This window comes from Rhipicephalus microplus, chromosome 1 (genome assembly GCF_043290135.1).
Source record: "Rhipicephalus microplus isolate Deutch F79 chromosome 1, USDA_Rmic, whole genome shotgun sequence".
Classification (NCBI taxonomy): domain Eukaryota; kingdom Metazoa; phylum Arthropoda; class Arachnida; order Ixodida; family Ixodidae; genus Rhipicephalus; species Rhipicephalus microplus.
This window is the reverse complement of record NC_134700.1, coordinates 103,406,068-103,426,348: the sequence shown is the minus strand read 5'-3', so window position 1 is coordinate 103,426,348 and position 20,281 is coordinate 103,406,068. Positions and strand designations below refer to the sequence as shown.

Here is a 20,281-nt window from a genome sequence, read left to right as displayed (position 1 = left end):
TGCGAGAATGCTGTGAACGTGGTATGTTGTCATATTCTTACGTGACACGCGTGTCAGAATTATCATGTTTGCCCCAGTCATATATTTCGTCATTCATTGACATCCCGTAACACCAAATTTGTTATATGTGGAGCTAGCAAATCGGCCGCGAGCGCATCATGAAGGCCCCAATATGCTCAAATGTAGCATTGACGTGCTGGCGCGCTGGACACAGTGAAGCTACGTTAGCAAAACGCGAGCACTATATATTCAGACCCCAGGCACGACCAGCGTCCGCGGCACGGCCCGGCTGCCACCAGCGCCAAATACACCATGCTGCATTTCGCGCCGATGCGTTTCACAGACAACACTGCATCTCTCTCTTTTCGTGACGGAAAGACGCTGGACGCATGCGTCAAAGCAACGCAGCGCGGCGTACGCCTGCCAGTATATGGCAGGACCGGCGCCTGGCGTGGCAACGAAGGCGCTACGCGACGAAACCGAAATGAATGCCGGCGAACATGCGCACCGCGTCACGTCGAAAAGTATTGGCGCCTTCACTGTGGCATGTAGTCATGCTCTCACATGACACGCATTTCATGATTATCGTGTTTGCACCAGTCACATAATTTCGTTATCAATTAACGTAATATGAAATTTGGCATATGTGAAGCTAGCGAAACGGCCATGAGCGCATGATCAGTGTGGCATGTAGTCATGTTGTTTCATGACGCGCGTGTTGTGATTATCATGTTTGGATGTGTCATTTACCTATGTCGTCCGTTCGCGCTGAGTAATACGAAGTTTGGAGCATGTGAAGCTAGGGAAACGGCCACGAGCGCTTCATGAACGTAGTATGTAGTCATGTTGTTAGATGACGCGCATCTCATGTTTATCATGTTTGCACCTGTATCAACCTTCGTCATCCAATCACGTCCCGTAATACCAAACTTGGTATAAGCGAAGCTAGCGAAACAGCCGCAAGCGTATCATGAGTGTGGCATGTAGTCATGTTGTCGCATGACACGCATCTCATGATTATCATGTTTGCACCAGTCGCATACGTTCGTCATCCATTCATGTACTGTAATACCAAATTTGGTATATGTGACGCTGGCGAAACAGCCGCGAGCGCATCATGACCATTGCTTGTACTCATGTTGTTACATGACACGCATGTCATGATTTTCATGTTAGGGTCTGTAGCTTGTGCTCGTCATGCAGTCATGTCATACCATACCAGTTTTGCAACATGCTATGTGAACAAAACCACCGCATTAGCTGCAGGACCATGAAATGTAAATCATGACATTCATGACAAGCTTGATATGATTATTATGTTATGACTAGTCAAATATGTTCTTCATACAGCCATGTTATGCCATACCAAGTTTGGTATCGATACCAGTATCGAAACGGCCAGGAGAGCTGAAAGTCGTAGGAGGCTAGATAGATCGATAGATAGATAGATAGATAGATAGATAGATAGATAGATAGATAGATAGATAGATAGATAGATAGATAGATACGCTCAAAGTCGCCGAAGTTCGCTAAAAATGTTCGCATATAATATGATGCAACTAAATAAAAAATTCCTAGGCAAAAGGGCAAATGATTCTTAAATGAGAGAAAAGAAGATAAAAGTGAGCCCCGTAACTGTATGCATCACAGTGCGACACCTCAACAGTGGCTCACGAGAGAAGGGGATAAGAATGGATTAAAAAGGATAGAGAGAGAAGTAAAGATAAGACAGAGCAAGATGGGGACACGGTCGCAGGAGTCCGAGGACGGGGAACCACTCAGCGAGAGCTTCACGGCTTCGGGAGATGGCGGAGGGCGAGCCGGTTGGCCAGAGCTGCGCTGTCGTCGGAGATCGCGGAGGCACAGCCGCTCTAAACGGAATCCAGCGAGCGAGTCCCTGCAGGAAGAAATACAACACGGGTTGTATGGGTCTGATAGGGGTTCCAACCCTGACCCTTTTCGTGGCAAGCGGATGTTATACCCCACGGTCACGCGTCTGCTTGTGAATACTGTGAAAAAAAACTTCCTCTGCTTGGAAATGCACTGCAAGTTGTTACAACGCATGCCACTGACTCAAAAGAACACAGGTGGCACGTCGCTTATTCCAGGTCAGCCAGAGCTTCGGTGAACCCGAGCTCCCGCGCAGGGCGAGCGTCATGAGCCCGGCGAGCTGCGCTTGTTGCTGGTGATGATGATGTTAGTCTCCGATGAACAGCTTCTCTTTTTCTCAAAAGTTCAAACGATCAAAAGCGTGACGCTTCCGCGTTGAGTGCCGCAAAGGTTGAGTGGCCAGAATCAGTGAATCCCTTGCGCTTTCACTCGAACGTTGTTGACGGGCTGATACCGTGTTGGAGTCGCACGATTCGTCAACGGAGACGTCTCGCCATCGCACTTGGTCAAAATGCCGTCGTTCCATTCCCTCAGTTGTGTCCACTGTGACCACGTGCTTGCCCTGATGGTCCCGCACGATACCTGGTACCCACCTTTTCCCAGGCCGTAACGTTCGTGTCGAAACAAGCTGTCCTACCGGCCATCGCTGTTGTTCGTTGGAAGCTTGGCTTTGCTCTAACATCATCTGTGGTCGGCATAACGCAGTCGAGTTTCGTTCGTATTTGATACACCAGCAAACGCTCCTTTGGATGCTTGCCCTCTTTTACTGGCGTGCGGCGGTAACGGAAATGAAATCTTGAACGTCGAATTTGTAGCGCAATTTCTTCGTTTTTCTTCCAGCCTTCCTTCAATGTTCTTACGGCTCACTCCACTAAACCACTTGATTGGGGATGACAAGACGCTGTCGTCAAGAGTTTTACTTGGTTATTCGCTAAGGAACTGCAGAATTGGAAACCCATGAACTTAGATTCATTATCCGTCATAACTGAGAGTACGTGGTAGACCGAACATCGCAAACACTGCCCTCAGGGCCTCCACTGTCACTTCTGCTGGTGCAGATTTTGTTAGAACTGCCTCCATCCACTTCGTTTCATCATCTACAACTACCGATACCACGTGTCCTTTAATGAGACCTGCATAGTCAGCGTGCAACCAGCTTCATTTTTCTTCCGTCGTGGGCCATGGTACAGGTGTTTGCGCTGCAGGCATATCCGCAGCCTGTATACAAGCAGGACATCCTCGCACCAATCGCTCGATCTCACTGTCTACACCCGGAAACAAAAATAAGGATATTGCAAGGTTGTTCGTGGTCGTCTTGCCTGAGTGTGTTTCATGAAACAAGTCCAAGACGCGTCGATTTAGCGCCCCGTGAAGCACCATGCGGTGTCTCCAGTAGACCAAGCTTTGTTAGTAAGTGAGCTTCGCCATCTGTACGGCCGGAAGCGGCTCTGTTCTTCAGACAAAAATTTTTGCCCGCTTTTCTTAATCCAGAATATACCTTCCTGCAGCAGAGAATCCGTTTCTGCAAAATGTACCACATCGCTGACACTAATCGCTTTCTTTTCCAAGCATTCCGAGTACAGGACATGCTCTGATGAATTTTCTGTGCTGGTATCATGTGTGCTCTGTAATGGCAGGTGAGCTAAGGCATTAACACTTGAGTTTTCCGTTCCCCTGTGATACTGCAATATTGCAATACTGCAATTATTGTCCAAGAGCCAACCTCTGAATCCTTGCCGCAGCCATGGAAGGAATGACTTTTCCTGGGTTAAACAAACCCGCCAGTGGTTTATGGTCGGTCACCAAAACAAAGTGATTGTCATATAAGTAGTCCTTAAATCGCGTCACGCTGAATACAAGGGCTAATGCTTCTTTTTCTAGCTGGCAGTAGTTTCGTTCCGCTTTGGACATACTTCTGGAGCGAAATCCAAGCGGATAGTCTGTGCCATTGATGTGATGGGAAAGTAGTGTCCCCCTCCTACAGATGAAACGTCACTTTCCAACTTCAAAGGTTTTTAAGGGTCAAATCGTGTCAAAAACATTTACCTTTGTATAGCCTGCTTTAGTTAGCAGATTGTATAATGGCCCTAGGACTGTGGAAAGGTTCGGTAAAATTCGGTATAATAGTTGATTAAGCCCAAGAAGGATTTCAGTTTATTCACTGACTTGGGGACCAAAGCTTGAAGAACTGCTTCAGTGTGGTCGTCCTTCGGTTTGAGCTCATTAGCATAAACTCGAGGTCCGAGGAAGGTTTCTTCTTGCCTGAATTTGCATTTCTTGATGTTTAGCCTCATACCTTAGTCCCGTAAGCGCAGCAAGACTTGCTTTGACAATGAAGGGTCATTGCGCTTTTCAGTCACTATGATGTCATCCAGACAGGCTTGTACACCCGGGAGATTTTTGAATAAGAAATCCATATGCGTCTGGAAGATGGCCGGAGCTGAACTAATCCCAAAAGGAAGCCTATTCGAGCAGAATAGGCCCTTGCGAGTGTTTATGACTGTCAGCTTCTTGGCCTCGTCGTCCAGGGGCAGCTGGTTGTACCCTTGAGTCAAATCCAGCGTACTAAATACTTCACCGCCATTCAGTCATGCGAAGATGTCATCCAGACGTGAAGTGGGTGCTCTTCGGTCACTGTGGTCGTGTTCACTGTCAGGTGAAAGCCTCCACACAGTCGAATGGACCCATCAGTCTTAACAACTGGAACAACTGGCGTTGCCCATTCTTCCGCCCTAAATGGTGATATCACATCGTCGGCAACGAATTCGTCCAAAGCATCAGAGACAACTTTGCACTCTTTTTTGAGCAAAGTGTGAAGTTCCTGGCTCGTGCGGTCTTCCTTCCGTGTGTTGAGGTTTGCGACGAAATTTGGTCTCAACATGGCCACTTCACAATTGTTAAACGCCTTGATGGTATCCCTTCCGCGTAACGTTGGTCCAGGTGTATCGACGATAACCAGGCTGCCCTGTACTTCATGCCCCTGACAGGTTGCTTTCATGCGCAACTTCTCCAACCACTGGAGTTCTCCCCCCCAAAAAATATGACGATTCGAGAGTGGTGCTGCTTGAAGGCGGCCATCTGCTTTGATTCTACTTGAACAGGCTCATTGAAATAACGCTAGCAGGTGACCCCGTATCGATCAACATTGTAAGTGGCACACCATTCCAAGCAATTTCTTTGAAAATTGGCTTAACGATGCGACCAGTATTCGTTTTATGAGCCACTATAGTATAGAACTACTCATTTTCTGAGCTATCGTCAGCTGCGGCCGACAGGACGTAAGCGCCACGGGGCTTCCGCTGGGTTTGTTCTCGGCACATTCGAGTGTCGTGTCCTCGTTCAACCGTACGAACATATAGCACTGCTCATTCGAGTGAGCTTCACTACCACACCTATGGCAAGGTGTCGTGCTTTTGGCTTTGGATTACCATTTTCTGGGCCTATTCTGACGCATGAATTGGATGCTACTCTGATCGGTAGATTGCATGCTTCTAGCATTCGCGGTCACGTTCTGAGCTGCAACAACGAAATTGTCTGCGTCCGTTAGCTTCAGGTTCCTGAGGGTCAGCGAATGTCGTCTCAGATCTTCATCTAAGATTCCACACACGATTCGGTCTCGTAGCATGCGTTCAAGCAACGATCCAAAATTGTATTTTTCTGCCAGCCGCCTTATTTCAGCAATAAATTCATGTGCCCCCTCTCCTTCTAGTTGTGATCGAGTAAAACAAACACAACTTGCCGCTATTTCGTTGACTTCAGGGGCGTAGTACTCCTCGAGATAATTAACGGCACTGTAGTAGTTAAGTGCATTGATTCGCCTCGGATGGCAACGTCCCTGGACCACTTGAATTGCGCTGTCTGGTAGTGAAGCCACTAACACTGCTCGTCGCTTCGTCGTGTCCGTGATGTCTTCCGCTTCGAAGAAGGCTTCGAGGCGAACTCAGAACGTTGACCACGCTTCCTGAAACCCTGACGGCCGTCCCACGCTCATGGCTCTGCGGGTCCAGGACTGGTTGAGGTCCTCGTTGTCCTCGTCGCCACTGTTACAACACACGACACTGACTCAGCAGAACATACGTGGCACGCCATTTATTCCAGGTCAGCCCGAGCTTCGGCGAACCCGAGCTCCGGCGCAGCGCGAGCGTCGTCGTCGTCGTCGTCGTTGTTGTTGTTGTTGTTGCTGTTGTTGTTGTTGTTCTCCCATTGATAGTGACACATCGTCTTGAGACCAGTGAGCCGTGCTTCTTGCTGTTGATGATGATGTTAGTCTCCAATGCCACACAAGTGACTTTCATGCTTTACAAACACACGCGACCTCTATATATGATTCACAATACAACATGAAATATTGCAGCTATAATGCGTGGTACAAGCACCTCTTGCCAGTGGGCGTCAGAACATGCGACTATGGCATTAAATCCGGTCACCCACTACAAAAGGCACGCCCGTTACGGTGCTTGTTCTCTTAAATCTACATAGTGGGTTCATGGCAAGTTTGAAAAGACTTAGTGCACTAATCATTAAAAGTACGCACCAGAAACAACTCTTAAAGATGAACCTATAGGGTGTCTTAAGTTTGGCATGAGAGGGTAACACCGTATGATGTATATGTCTATCTGAACATAACATTCATAAAGTGAAAGTTCTATCACTTAAGTTGCGAGAACCTTTTCTTCAGACTCACGTGGTTCACACTCGTTCAACACCGAATGCGGTGTCCAGGTATGAGCCGCCGGTGATTAACAGTTCATATCTTGGCCGGAATGACCATAACAGGCATTGGTGATTTAGTTGCAATGGAATTAGAAAAAACTCACATCGACAACGTTGATCCAACGAATGCAAAGATTAAAAATTAAGATCCCAGCGCAAGTTCAAGTCAACTATTCTGAGTGGCAGTCAAGTAGTCTACCACAGAGTCACTCTATGTCTTGAATCTGCCTAAGACTCTGCGGGCTCAGTATCGGTGCAACGTCAATTTTTACTTTATCTAGGATATTTAAATTCGTAACAAAGCCAGAACATTACCTATATACTTTCGCCGTCAAAAGAAGCCCGAACAGTGGTCATCATTGGTAATCGCATAGTGATTGATTGATATGTGGGGTTTAACGTCCCAAAACCACCATATCATTATGAGAGACGCCGTAGTGGAGGGCTCCGGAAATTTCTACCACCTGGGGTTCTTCAACGTGCACGGAAATCAGAGCACACGGGCCTACAGCATTTGCGCCTCCATCGGAAATGCAGCCGCCGCAGCCGGGATTTGAACCCGCGACCTGAGGGTCAGCAGCCGAGTACCTTAGCCACTGGACCACCGCGGCGAAGCAATCGCATAGTGAGTACGATCCAGATATCGCAATGGACAGGCTCGCATACTTCTTGTAAAAAATGTGGCCAACTGAATAGTAACAAGGACTTGAGAACTCAGACAGACGTTGGTGTCCGAATAAGCTCAAAACGCACAAAAAGTTTCCTAATTTTCTTCTTCGAAAGAGCCCACGCTCTCCCTGGCATGCTGGCACAAAGCTCGTAGTTTTTTTCGCTCAGGCTCAACACGAGAAATCGAGCACATTCCAGGCCACACAATGACGTCTAGTCTCTACGGTCAGGCACTTCCGGTGTTGCGTTACCTGAAATCTTCAGTGTGCGTTACTGCTTCCATTGTAAAAATACGGCGGCTAGGTGTGAGCCTTTTTTTCAAAGTCATCTTGCTGTTGCCACCGCTTCTTTCTCTACTGGGCATTCTGGATGATGACTTCCTTCCCTGATAGTTCACTGTTAAAGGCGCTCAGGTCGATGGTCCTCACAGCAGGAGCTGCATTGTCTGTTTCAGCTGCTAGGGCTTTTCGCCAAAGTGGTGCAGGGTTGTCCACAGGCTTATGTTATCTCTGCTTGGAAGGCAGTACGGCAGCCTTGGCATTGATGTTCGTAGTATTTCACAAGTATTCGTGATCTTAGCTGAGCAAGACACGCTTTGAGATCCGCTTGGTGTTAGAACTTTCGTGGAATCACAGGCAACCTTGTGCTCGTTCTTCCTCAGAAAACTTCTGCACGTGGCTGTCTGCGCTCCCATTATGAGTCTCTCTTCTCGTCGTCTTCCAGTGAAGACAATAGACGCTCTGTCCTTGCTGCTTCTTTCTGTTTGCAACTGATCTTGGCATGTTTTCATGTCCAACTGCTGTATCTTGAGCAGCAGGGAAAAGATTATTATGAGCTTCTCCTCCATTGCACGAAGCCGCTCGCGCACCTCGTCTAATTCCTGAATTGGTCTCTCTACTTTGGACTCGTACTCTTTCTGCAGGTCTGTCTGCGAAGCTTTCTTCGTGGATTCCGCAAGTTTGCATTCGAAGCTCTCTTTAGGAAGCCGTTCATCACTAATCATACGTTGTGTGAGGAAGAAGATGGACACATACGGAAGCGCATTGCCATCGCCTGGCACGCTCGGCTGTTCGCTCCCTGGCTACGCTTTGCGTGCTGCTGCTGCTATCTTCCCTGTCGCTGTGTACGTCAATAAACCCCCGTAACAAGTGGTGGAGCTGCTAGGTCGCACCAACCTGGAACTTCACAGCCGGACGCTCAAGCCAGCCTCTGCAATGCCGGATGACGTACCAAATCAACCGCAGCAACAACCTGCTGTCCTGGTGCCCACACTAGCCTGCCCTGGCCCATCGCGTCGACGCGACCCACTAATCTTGAGCGGTACAGAAGAGGAAGATGTTGAAGACTGGCTCGCCGAATACAAACGGGTAAGAGTTATCAACCTCTGGGATGACGCTGCGAAGCTCAGCTACGTGTCATTTTATTTGAGTGGTGTCGCCAGCGTGTGGCATCGAAACCACCAACGCGCCTTCCCGACGTGGGCTGCTTTCAAAACGCACGTGACGGAAGTATTCGGGCGCCCCGCTGTTCGCAAGCTTCGAGCCGAGCAACGGTTGCGTGGCCGCGCGCAGCAGGATGGTGAAACATTCACCAGCTACATTGAAGACGTTGTCTACCTGTGTAACTGCGTTGATGTGGCAATGGGCAATGCCGATAAGATCAGGCATATATGGAATGGGTTTGAAGACGACGCCTTTCAGATGCTGCTGGCAAAGAACCCGTCCACAGTGTCTGAACTTGTCAGTCTTTCCCAAAGTATAGATGAGCTGCGCAAACAACGCACAGCCACGCGCCGCTCTCATCCACAGGGGACTTCAACGTCGGGATTGGCTGTTGCTCCTGACAACTCATCTCTGCTGCAATAGATTAAGGATTTCGTTCATGAAGAGGTCGCCCGCCAGCTTTCGCTGATGCCGCTTGTTCACGACCAGTCGAATTCCCCGTTGACGCCCCCTCTTCAAAACATCATCAGGGACCAGGTCGCCGAAGAGGTCTCACCTTCGCTTCATCAGGCTCCAACTGCTGCTCCCCTGACGTACGCCGCAGTAGCTTCCAGGCCTGTGATGCAAGGTTACAGCCTTCGTAGTCCGCCTATTCGCCCGCCAGTATTGCTGCCTGCCTGCCCATTCATACAGTACGCACGAGCCGACGACCCTTGGCGCACGCAAGACAACCATCCCCTTTGTTTTCATTGTGGCCTAGTCGGAAATGTGGCCCGTTACTGTCACTTTCGTGCACCACCTATCTCTAACAGTGGGCGTCCACCATGGGTCAGGTATGCGCGACGTCAACCCCGCCGCAGTTATTCAGACGACTACGAATCTGATTCTACCTCCCAGGCCCCACCCTCCTCTCGCCACTCACCTTCTCATCGCCGCCACTCCCTTTCCCTCATGCACCAACGGTGGAGCCCAGTGCGCCAGGAAAAGTAAGTAGCGCAGTTCAGGATGTGAGAACTGCGGTTCCGGCGAAATGCATAAGGCCTCAAATTTCTCGCGGAAACGTTATTCAAGTCACTATAGAAGGAACATGGACGCTAGCCCTTGTAGACACTGGCGCTGCCCTTTCAGCGATTGGTGTCCGCATTTGCCGCCATATTGGAAAAGTCACGATGCCTGTTTCTGGACTATTCGTTCGTACAGCCAACGCGCAGCACGTCGAGCCTTCCGGTGCCTGCACAGCCCGTGTCGTCATCCAAGATGTCATTTATGTGATCGAATTTATTGTGTTGCCATCTTGTTCTCACGACGTCATATTAGGGTGGGATTTACTCTCTACACATCGTGCGATCATAAATTGAGCCCGCGCTTAACTCGAGGTGTTCCCATTTTAGACAGATATCATCAATGACAAGGACACATGTCAAAAAATCACAGTTTGAGACGACACCATTGTGCCTGCCCAGTCTACTGTTCTCGTCTCCATCTCTTGTGAATCTGGAGACGATGGCTCAGTGCTTTTCGCACCGTCTGCACTTCTAGTTCGCCGCCGATCACTGCCATTGTCATTTGCCGTTCTCGAGTTCCATACAGGTGCCTCTGTGATGTACATCATCAATCCATCGCCTGAGCTAATCACTTTGCGATGCCGGGAAACCCTCGGCGAAGCCGAGCTGCAGGCGTCATAATCGATATTCGACACCATGGACGACCCACTGATATAGCCACCCTAGAGACAACAACTCCTCGGCCACTACCGCGATCTTTCACACCAGTTTTAGCCACCGACCTTACGACGACGCAACGAAACCAACTTCTTCGCTTGCTGTACAATTTCTCTTCCTTTTTTTAACTGCCAAGCAATGGCACTCAGTTGCACAACGACTGTTTCGTATACTATCGACACCGGAAGCCATGCGCCCATTCGGCAGCGTCCTTACCGAATATCGGCGAGTGAGAGGCATCTTATCGATGTCCAGGTGAATGACATGCTTAAACGCGGTGTCATTCAACCTTCAAACAGTCCTTGGGCATCACCTATCGTCCTTGTTTGGAAGAAAGATGGCACAACACGATTTTGCGTCGATTATCGCCGGCTTAACAAGATTACCCGAAAGCATGTGTACCCATTGCCACGAATCGATGACGCACTCGACTGCTTGCAAGGAGCGGAGTTCTTTTCTTCCTTGGATCTCCGCTCTGGCTACTGGGAAGTGTCAATGGCTGAGACTGAGCGCTCCAAAACCACGCTTGTAACACGAGATGGATTATACAAACTCACTGTAATGCCATTTCGTCTCTGTAACGCACCCGTCACCTTTGAACGCATGATGTACGGCGTCTTACGTGGCTTGAAGTGGCACACTTGTCTCTGCTATTTGCATGATATTGTCATCTTTGCGCCAGATTTCCCGACCTATCTACAACGGTTGCAAGAAGTTTTGACCTGTGTCCAAAATGCCGGTCTTCAGCTTACCTTGAAAAAGTGCCTATTCGCCGCTAGAAAACTAACTATACTAGGTCATGTCGTCTCCAAAGAAGGCACTCTCCCGATCCTGCTTAACTTCAAGCCGTATTCGATTTCCCGAAGCCTACTAACCTGAAAGCACTGCGCACCTTTATCGGCCTATGCTCCCATTTTCGGCGCTTCGTTCGTAATTTCTCTACTGTCATCGCACCTCTCAATGCACTTCTCCAAGACGACAGTGAACTTTCTACCTGGTCAGAAGCTTGTGACGATGCGTTTACGACACTTTGACGCCTGCTTTCGTCTCCACCAATTTTGCGTCGCTTTGCTCCGAGCGCACACAGAAATTCACACTGATGGCAGTGGTGTCGTCCTTCGTGCTGTGCTCGCACAACATGACGATGCCAACGCCGACTACGTGGAACCTTGCATATGCCAGTCGTGCACTCAGAAAACCTTGGACCAATTACACCGTAACCGAAAAAGAGTGCCTGGCCATCATATGGGCACTACAGAAGTTTCATCCCTATCTTTACGGTCGTACTTTTCACGTCGTAACAGACCACCATGCTCTGTGTTGGTTGTCAAACCTCAAGAACCCGTCAGGTCGCCTTGCTCGGTGGGCCCGCCGACTCCAGGAATCCGACATCCATGTCGTATATTGTTCCGGCCAACAACACTCTGATGCTGGCACACCGTCACGCTTCGCACTCATTTCAGGCGCCAGCGCATCTAGTCACAATCACAATATTTCGCCACTCGACATCTTGGACATGACCTCGGAGCAACGAAATGACCCTTGGATCGCCACAATTCTAAACTTTTTGTCAAGCCCCCTGACCACCCCGGCTCCACGAGCGCTACGCCACCAAGTGCAGCCTTACGCTATCAGCGATGGTCTTTTATACCACCGTAACTACTAGAACGATGGCCGCACATGGTTATTGGTCGTGCCCCGCCATTTTCGTCGCGATCTCTGCTCCGCTTTTCACAATGACCCTCAGTGTGGCCACGGTGGCGTGTTCAAGACGTACACGCGTCTTCGCCTGTGCTATTATTGGCGCGGAATGTACAGCTACGTCTGCAAATACGTCCGCTCATGCCTCACCTGCCAACGACGCAAACCAGTCTCGCACCTCTCCACAGTACCTCTCCAGCCGCTTGCCTGCCCAGCCCACCCATTGGATCACGTCGGCTTTGATTTGTACGGGCCTCTCCCATGCACTGGCGCTGGCGACCGCTGGATTGTCATCGTCGTGGATCACTTGACAAGATACGCCGAAACCACTGCATTACCTGCAACAGCCGAAGAAGTTTCCTCGTTTATTCTACGCAGCTTTTTTCTCTGCCATGGCGCCCCTCGGGAACTGCTCAGAGATCACGGCCGTGTATTTCTCTCAGACGTACTGGAATCACTCCTATCGGAATAGAGAGTTATTCACCGCACCACTACCGCTCAACACCCACAAACGAACGGATTAATAGAACGATTTAACCGAACTCTGGGTGACATGCTGCCGATGTACGTTGCGCCATACCACTGCAATTGGGATCCTGTTCTTACGTTTGTCACATTCGCCTACAACGCCGCCTCCAAGCCACCACAGGATTTTCCGCATTCTTCTTGCTATACGGCCGTGAACCCACTAGCACCATTGATACAATTCTGCCATACCATCCAGACGTTGACGACTACCAGCCTGTGTCTGCGGTGGCTCACCACGCCGAAAAATGCCGACAACTGGCCCGTTCTTACACCAACGACCAACAGTGTCGCCAAAAACAGCGTCACGACTCCGACATTCCTCCTGACCCTTTCACCGGCGACTCTCTCGTGAGGCTTTGGGTCACGCCAGTTGCTGCTCCCGGCATTTCGTCTAAGCTTCTTCCGAAGTATCACGGACTCTACCACGTGGCTGCGCAGACCTCTCCTGTTAATTATGTAGTTGAACCCGTTACGCCCTCTTCCGACCTTCGTCGTTGGGGGCAAGAAGCAGTCCACATTAACCATCTCAAGCCGTATTATGACCCTCTGACCTCTCTCTAAGTCACCAAAATGGCTACCTCTCGATACTGGGGGTTATTGTGAGGAAGAAGATGAACACATGCGGAAGCGCATTGCCATCGCCTGGCTCGCTTGGCTGTTCACTCCCTGGCTACGCTTTGCCTGCTGCTGCTGCTGCTGCTGCTATCTTCCTGGTCACTGTGTACCTCAATAAACCCCCGTAACAGTTGAAGTTTCCTCATCGCGCTGACATGGCCACTTTGTTCCGACTCAAAATCAGTCTGCTCTGCGCCCGACTCCAATCGATCAAGACTCGGTGACCTTGGTTTCTAATGAAGCGGTCAGCTCATTCTCGTTTCTTTATGCAGGACGTCATGCATCTGCTGCATGATTCAAATTTGGTTAGCATGTAAGGCCGGCTCCAGGCTTTCACTAGTGCGGGTTTGAACATGTCGTTCAAGGCGGGTCTGCTAGCACTGGAGTCGTTTCTTTGCTGTGTCGAAAATTTCATGGCACTCTTTACGATTTGAATTGTGAGGTCAGGTCCTTGGCTCGGTAGTCCAATGTTCACCAGTCATTTTGACGCCTTCGCGAGGCTTTCGCCTTAGCTTGTCTGGGTCGCACATAATAGAAGCATGGCGACCTCTACAAGAGAGACATTCTATTCTCCTTCAGTGTTTTGTGCCCTGACATGTACTGCATGGTGCATCGAAAGCACCCCTCTTTTTTGTTGGAGAAGCCACTTCTTACCTGACAGCGGGAGGCCTCTACGGCAGGACACCTCTACGGCTTGACTCTATCCTGTGCTGCTTCGATTTGCAAAAAATGCAGGTCAGCCTCGTGGGAGTAGTAAAAACTTTAAAATGAAGTACCAATGCCGTATTGGTGGCGCAATGACAATGGGGATTATCTTGGTTTCAGGGATCAGCCACTTCGCCATATTCTTTCTGCTCCCCAAAGTCACTTTTTTGAACTCTATAATTCAATACAGACAGACGAAAGAAGGCGATCTCGTTCCGTGGCATGCTGAACTTGAAGGTTGTCGACGGCGAACCTCAAGAGTTCTGTTTTGTAAGATCTGTGGAAGGCAACGACAATGTCATGTGGCAAAATCCTTAGCACAGGGTCGCATAGCATCAATGAGAAAGACGACCTGCTAACGCGAAGAGCCTCCAACCCGTGGTTGTTATTTAGCACTTGGTGGTCTAGTTTGCGCATTGGGCCACTTCGTTAGAAGAATGCGCAGGAGTAAGTCTTTCGAACCATTGAGAAATATTCCTGATCTAAGGGCATTTTGTCGCCAAAGAATCTTTTTAGCATGACTAAGGCGTCTTCTTGGCACGCTTAGGTTGTAGGTAGCCCCGCTATAGCTGCCCCAGTGCCTCCTCTCAAAAATTGCCTCAAATTAATAAAGTTTTCTGTACTGGTGAGACTTCCATTCCGGTTGAAGAGCTGATACAATTGCTCCCAGAACGCATTGTACGTGCACAAGTCACCTGCGAACTGATTATTTGTTAACTTTGACAACTTCGCTCCTGGCTTTTCAGCAAGTCCCATAGCCGCCCGCACGTCGCAAACTTTGACGGTGTTGAACCGACAGATATATCGCTGTGCTGTCAGCGCTTGCTCTGAAGCTCGGCTAATATGCGGGTCACGTTATCCTCATTTTCGACTACGGTGGCCTACTCCACTTCAAAGGCCTCGTCATTTATGTGGCTCTAAGTTTCTTCGTTTATATTTTTTCAGCTCATTGTTGTTATTCTTTAGTCTATCATAAATTGATTCCCTTTGCACTGTCGCGTCATCTTGTATAAGCTGCGTCTAATGTGAACTGGTCGTCCATCGTTAGTATGAATGATTCTGCGAAGGCTTACTCCCTTCTGATTTATATCCCTAAATCCTGTTTCGACCATCGATCCCACCAAGTGAAATGCCCCATCGAATTAGCGTCATCTTGTAATCTATGGTTAACACATAAATTACTTGCAATAATGCACCAGAAAGAAGATCTTTAGCGAAAAATCAAACGACAACCATTGATCAGAAATCTTGCTTCGTGGCACAAAAAGTTCTCATTATTATTTCTACAAACTTGAAAGCAGGAAAAAAGATGCCGTACGAAAACAAAATCTCGGAATGAGGTAATAACTTGACAAAGAAGTGGGAATTCGTTAGCTGAGTTCTGAATAGGACACATAACCATGAAGAAATATTTGAAATTGTTCCTAAGCGAACAATGCTTAAAACCGCCGAAGACATTGCTAATGCGTTGCAGACTATTTGATAATTTGATATGTGGGGTTTAACGTCCCAAAACCACCATATGATTATGAGAGACGCCGTAGTGGAGGGCTCCGGTAATTTGGACCACCTGGGGTTCTTTATTGCGCACCCAAATCTGAGCACACGCGCCTACAGCATTGTCACATCCATCGGAAATGCAGACGCCGCAGCCGAGATTTGATTCCGCGACCTTCGGGTCAGCAGCCGAGTACCTTAGCCACGAGACCACCGTGGCGGGGCCGTTGCAGATTTTTTCTCAGAGAGGAACAACAAATGACGTCTCACAATAATGCCCTATCACATGGCCTCGGAAAGTCTTTCTTTTTATTTCCAACCACCTCTGCGGAAGTACTATAAGTTATAAACAACATGAAGTTAGGCGGTGCTGGTGTTGGTAAATTGCACCCCTTTCACGTAGAATTAGTTGCACTTTTCTCAATCGATAGCCTTCAGCACACAATAAACCTCTTGTTCAAATCTAGCTGGTTCTCTAATGAGCTCAAACAAAGCAGAGTACTACCAGTTTTCAAAAAGAATAACCACTCTTTAATTTCCAAAACCACCCCATCTCTGTATTACCATTCTTGAGCAGTGTAATTCAAAAGCTCATTGAAAAGCACTTCAACAATTACTAAATAAAGTTTAGTATTTTCTCGCCATCATAGTGCGGCTTTCGCCTAGGGTATTCGACTAAACTCGTTCTTATTCTACTAACAGATGAATTAAAACTCGCGATTGATAAGAGTCGTTATGGTGCTTCAGTATATCTATAATAAACTAACGTGTTTAAGAAAATAAACCATAAAACAGTGTTTCAGAAAGCTTCAATCATTAGGAATTATTGGTCCAGCCCTACTTTTGCTTCAAAACTACTCACACGTCACAATGCAGGTAATAGCTATTTTATTTGTTAGCTACAAAACCATGTTCGTCAATATTGGAGTGCCCCAAGGATCCATATTACTTCCTCTACTGTTTTAATTATATGTGAATGACCTACCGAGCTGTCTCTCCGTTTCTAAATGTATACTGCATGCAGACGACACCAGTATCATTGACACAAACAAACGTCTCACAACACTCGCGTCCAAAATCAACAAGGACGTGCGAAATATACTCGAATAGTGCAAAAATAATCAAATACAAATAAACGCATCAAAAACAAAATTTCTTTTAATACCGTGTAATAACCTTACAATTCCCTTCATTCATCCTATATTTCTTGAATCTACTTCTATTCCAGGAAGTTCCTCTTGTAATTATCTAGGCGTATCTCGTAACTAACTAGCCAATCACGTAAAATTTACTAATCACATATCCAAGAAAAACGAAAAATTGCCTACTGGATCCGAGCACATCTAAAATAATGATACATGCTCAATCATGACATTTTACTATCGTTGCAGTTTCCGTTTATTCGTTCACATGTTAGCTATTGCATTACACGTTGGGAAAATACTTACATCACACATCTATATTCATTTTAAATACTTCATAACCAAGCTATTATAATAACTAAGTTTAGCACCCTTAATCCCAAAGCCATGCATCTGTCCAAATCTAGCCGCATTTCACCGGTTTCTAACCTCTTTCTGTGTCGCCTTACCAAATTCTTGTTCAAAGAAATTAAATTCAAGCGATATGATGGCGTTATACCCCAATTATATCTAACAAATAGGAATACTACAAGGTTTAAATGCAATAGCAACTTTATGTTACCCAAAACAAGCACTAGCTATGGCAAGCAGAGGGCCTTTTTGTCATTCATAACAGTCTGGAATTCCATACGAAGGCGAAACACCAAAGATTCATGAATTTAAAGAACAATTCAAAGATTAAGTTCTTTCAATGTCTGATGTAATATTTTTCATTGAGTATTGTTATTGATGACCCTGTTCTTGGTACTTTCTGTGTTTCTTTTTCCAATTTACCTTATTTCTGTAAAACTTATTTTTTTCCAATTTCACACATTTAAATGGGTATGTTTACTATGCTAGAGCTATACTTCTTTTTTAGTTTGAAAAGATCATCCAATTGCTGTATTTGATTTCGGGATCTCTTTTGTCTATTAGGACCATGTAATCTCAGTACTAATTACAATAAAGTTTATTCTAATTCTGTTTCCCCTCTTTTTTCTAGTTATTTCTTCTCAATCTCACATACTCTTCACCTTTTGCCCACCGAACGTGCAAAATAGCCAACCGAGCCAAACCTTGGTCAAACTCCGTGTGTTCCCCCTTCATTTTTCCATCTCGCCATACCATACAGCCAAGGTGTCCAACGCAATTTATATTGTAAATTTCAGGAACAGAACGACTCATGCGAGTCGAGATTGCCTGGCTGTTACTGCTGAGCTTGGTCATTGCTGCATCTGCCAGAGACGCGCCCACAGCATCAACATCGCAGCGTCCGCTGCAGGAACACTCCGGCAGAAGAACGGCCGACAAGGAAACAGTGGGGAGCTTGAAAACAGCTGAAACTTCCGGCTACTCCACGATGAGTGGCCAAGCAGCGGCGACCTCACATACTCCCCGAGGATACAAGAGCCACGGATTCTACGATGTATACCAAGGTTATGACAAGGTGGGAGTGGCCATATGCATTGATTATGTGTTCAAATAAGAACAGACTGGTTCGACACTATTCTAGCCATACGATGTGCGGCGTAGAACGGTGAGAGCATACATCAAAGTGGTGCGGGATAGCTACGTAAGGTACTCGCGTAAAAAAAGAGACTACACGAGTTCTGATTGTTTTCAGTTGCTTTCAGAGCTATTCTTGAAAAGGTGTGCACCAGCCCAACTAGTCCTGCTTTGGACCTTATTACCATAAGAAAAGCCTTTGTATCGATGATACATTAGGGAATATGCCTTAAGCTTGTTGGGTGTGAAGCGTTTATCTGTGGGACACTTTTCACGAGCGAAAGAAAAAAGAAAACACAATAAGTCTATTCCTGAGGATTCCTGCATTACTTTCCCTTAAAGCAATAGAAACACTGAAGTACATAAATTTCAAACTATTCACGATAACATAATTTAGTCAATGACGCACCATGCGTTACGATATGCGTTGAACTGCAGAATATTACCGCTTTTTTTACGGCGCTAATTCGCAAAGGTAGCGTCAATTTAAGTATTGGTCAGCGTCTATGTGCCGCCGAAAGGAATGGAGGTCACGCAGGCTCACAAAACAAAATGTGCAAACATTTTACGCTTAGGGCTCACATGAACTGAGACTAACCAAATTTTGTCGACTGATCTATACTCAGAATCAGTAATATTTTTTTTCAACAGGGCTCACTCATACACGAGCTCTCTAATTTAATTTTCAACTGAACTCACTGATGCTCAGACGTAAAACACGATTTTAGTTTGATCCAGAGTGAGTCAGCTTATTAGTGTGTTACCCTAGAGTTAGGTTCTTCGATCATGCAGTGAGTAGCACTTTAATGACTATATTTCAAATAGCCGGTGCTCTGCGTTGAGCTTTTTTATTTAGTACATGAAAATACGACCGACGAACAGTTGAAACAAAATAAAGATATTATTAACAAAAGACAAAAAAAACAAATTAAATCTCTCCCCCCCACGGCACATTCCGGCAAAGAATTTTTAGAAAGGACGCACAGACAGCCATTCTTATGACCTTAGATCAATAAAAATTCAGCTGGTATATGAACGCCGGTGCGTTAAAATGAGTGTCAATCAACGTCAATGACAACGAGAGCCGATATCAAGCTGGTAGCATTACTGACAATAAGTAGATAGGACCATTGATCAGTCACCGAAACAAAACGTAAAGGGAGCTTTCTACAACTTATTCGAGAAAGAGATGTCGCACTTGGGTTCTTTCATCTCTGACTCATCAATACTTGCTGCAACCGAAGGCACCGACACTCATACTCATCATTTTTTTCCTCATTCGGGCTCAAACTCACCAAAGTAGTATTCTCTCAGACTATATCCGACCCGGAATTACGAACAGACGTTACTTTGAACTACCGTGAGTGAATCAACGCATAAGTAAGTTCGTTCCCGTTTAAGCTACAATTCCTCTATTATCATATGCCACAAAAATTAAACGAATTCAAATGAACTAACGAAAACGTCTACATAGTTGCACTTTAGTTTTTTTTTATTGGAATGGCTTGCTTTATTGTGCGCATTCGAGCTCATAGCATGGTACTGTGCCTCCTGCAGAGCACACATGTTCCTTGAGTTTGTCGGCTACACAAAACAAAATTATGTCCTATGCCTGCACGTAATTTGATATTGTATTGTTTATGGGCATAGTAAAGTGTACACAATATAGGTGGCTTCACTGTCGCAGGGCTTCTCAGACATCATCTACTGGGTGCCCCTGATCATCATCTTCGGAGCCGGCATAATCTTCCTGCCAGTGCTGGGCGCCCTGTTCGCCACGTTCGCCGCTGGAACCGCTGGCGCTGCTGTCAGCACTACAGTCGCTGGTCGCAGGAGGCGTCGCCGAGAACTGTCGTCCCTTGACCTCGCCTTGGATGCTCTCAGTGCTCTCGAAAAAGCAATCGAAAAGTTCGGAAGTGCTTCTTAGCTCAACAATCTTAATTGAAACGGTGGCTGCAGGAACAGCCGGCTTAGTTATGCTTTCTCTTCTATTTGTTAGACGGTCTTCTTGGTTCGAAAGCATGCTGCTGTAAACTACGCGAAAACGGCCATATAGTTACGGAAACAAACAAAGGAGCAGGTGGCGTCACGTGTGCTTTTGGTGTATATTTCATTCCCACGCTTTTACAGTCGTGTAAGGTGAAATTCCGAAGCCTTGTACAGTTTTTCACTT

The 20,281-nt window shown here is 47.0% G+C and overlaps 1 protein-coding gene across 1 annotated transcript in view; it reads left to right on the top strand.

Annotated features, from left to right (window-relative positions):
* The window catches only part of LOC142765575 (uncharacterized), a 67,304-nt gene extending 47,269 nt beyond the window's left edge, over window positions 1–20,035 (top strand). The window contains exons 2-3 of the mRNA XM_075866781.1: window positions 17,772–18,049; window positions 19,796–20,035. Of these exons, the coding sequence (XP_075722896.1) occupies window positions 17,772–18,049; window positions 19,796–20,035 (518 nt within the window). The remainder of the gene's footprint in view (window positions 1–17,771; window positions 18,050–19,795) is intronic.
* The last annotated feature ends 246 nt before the right edge of the window (window positions 20,036–20,281 follow it).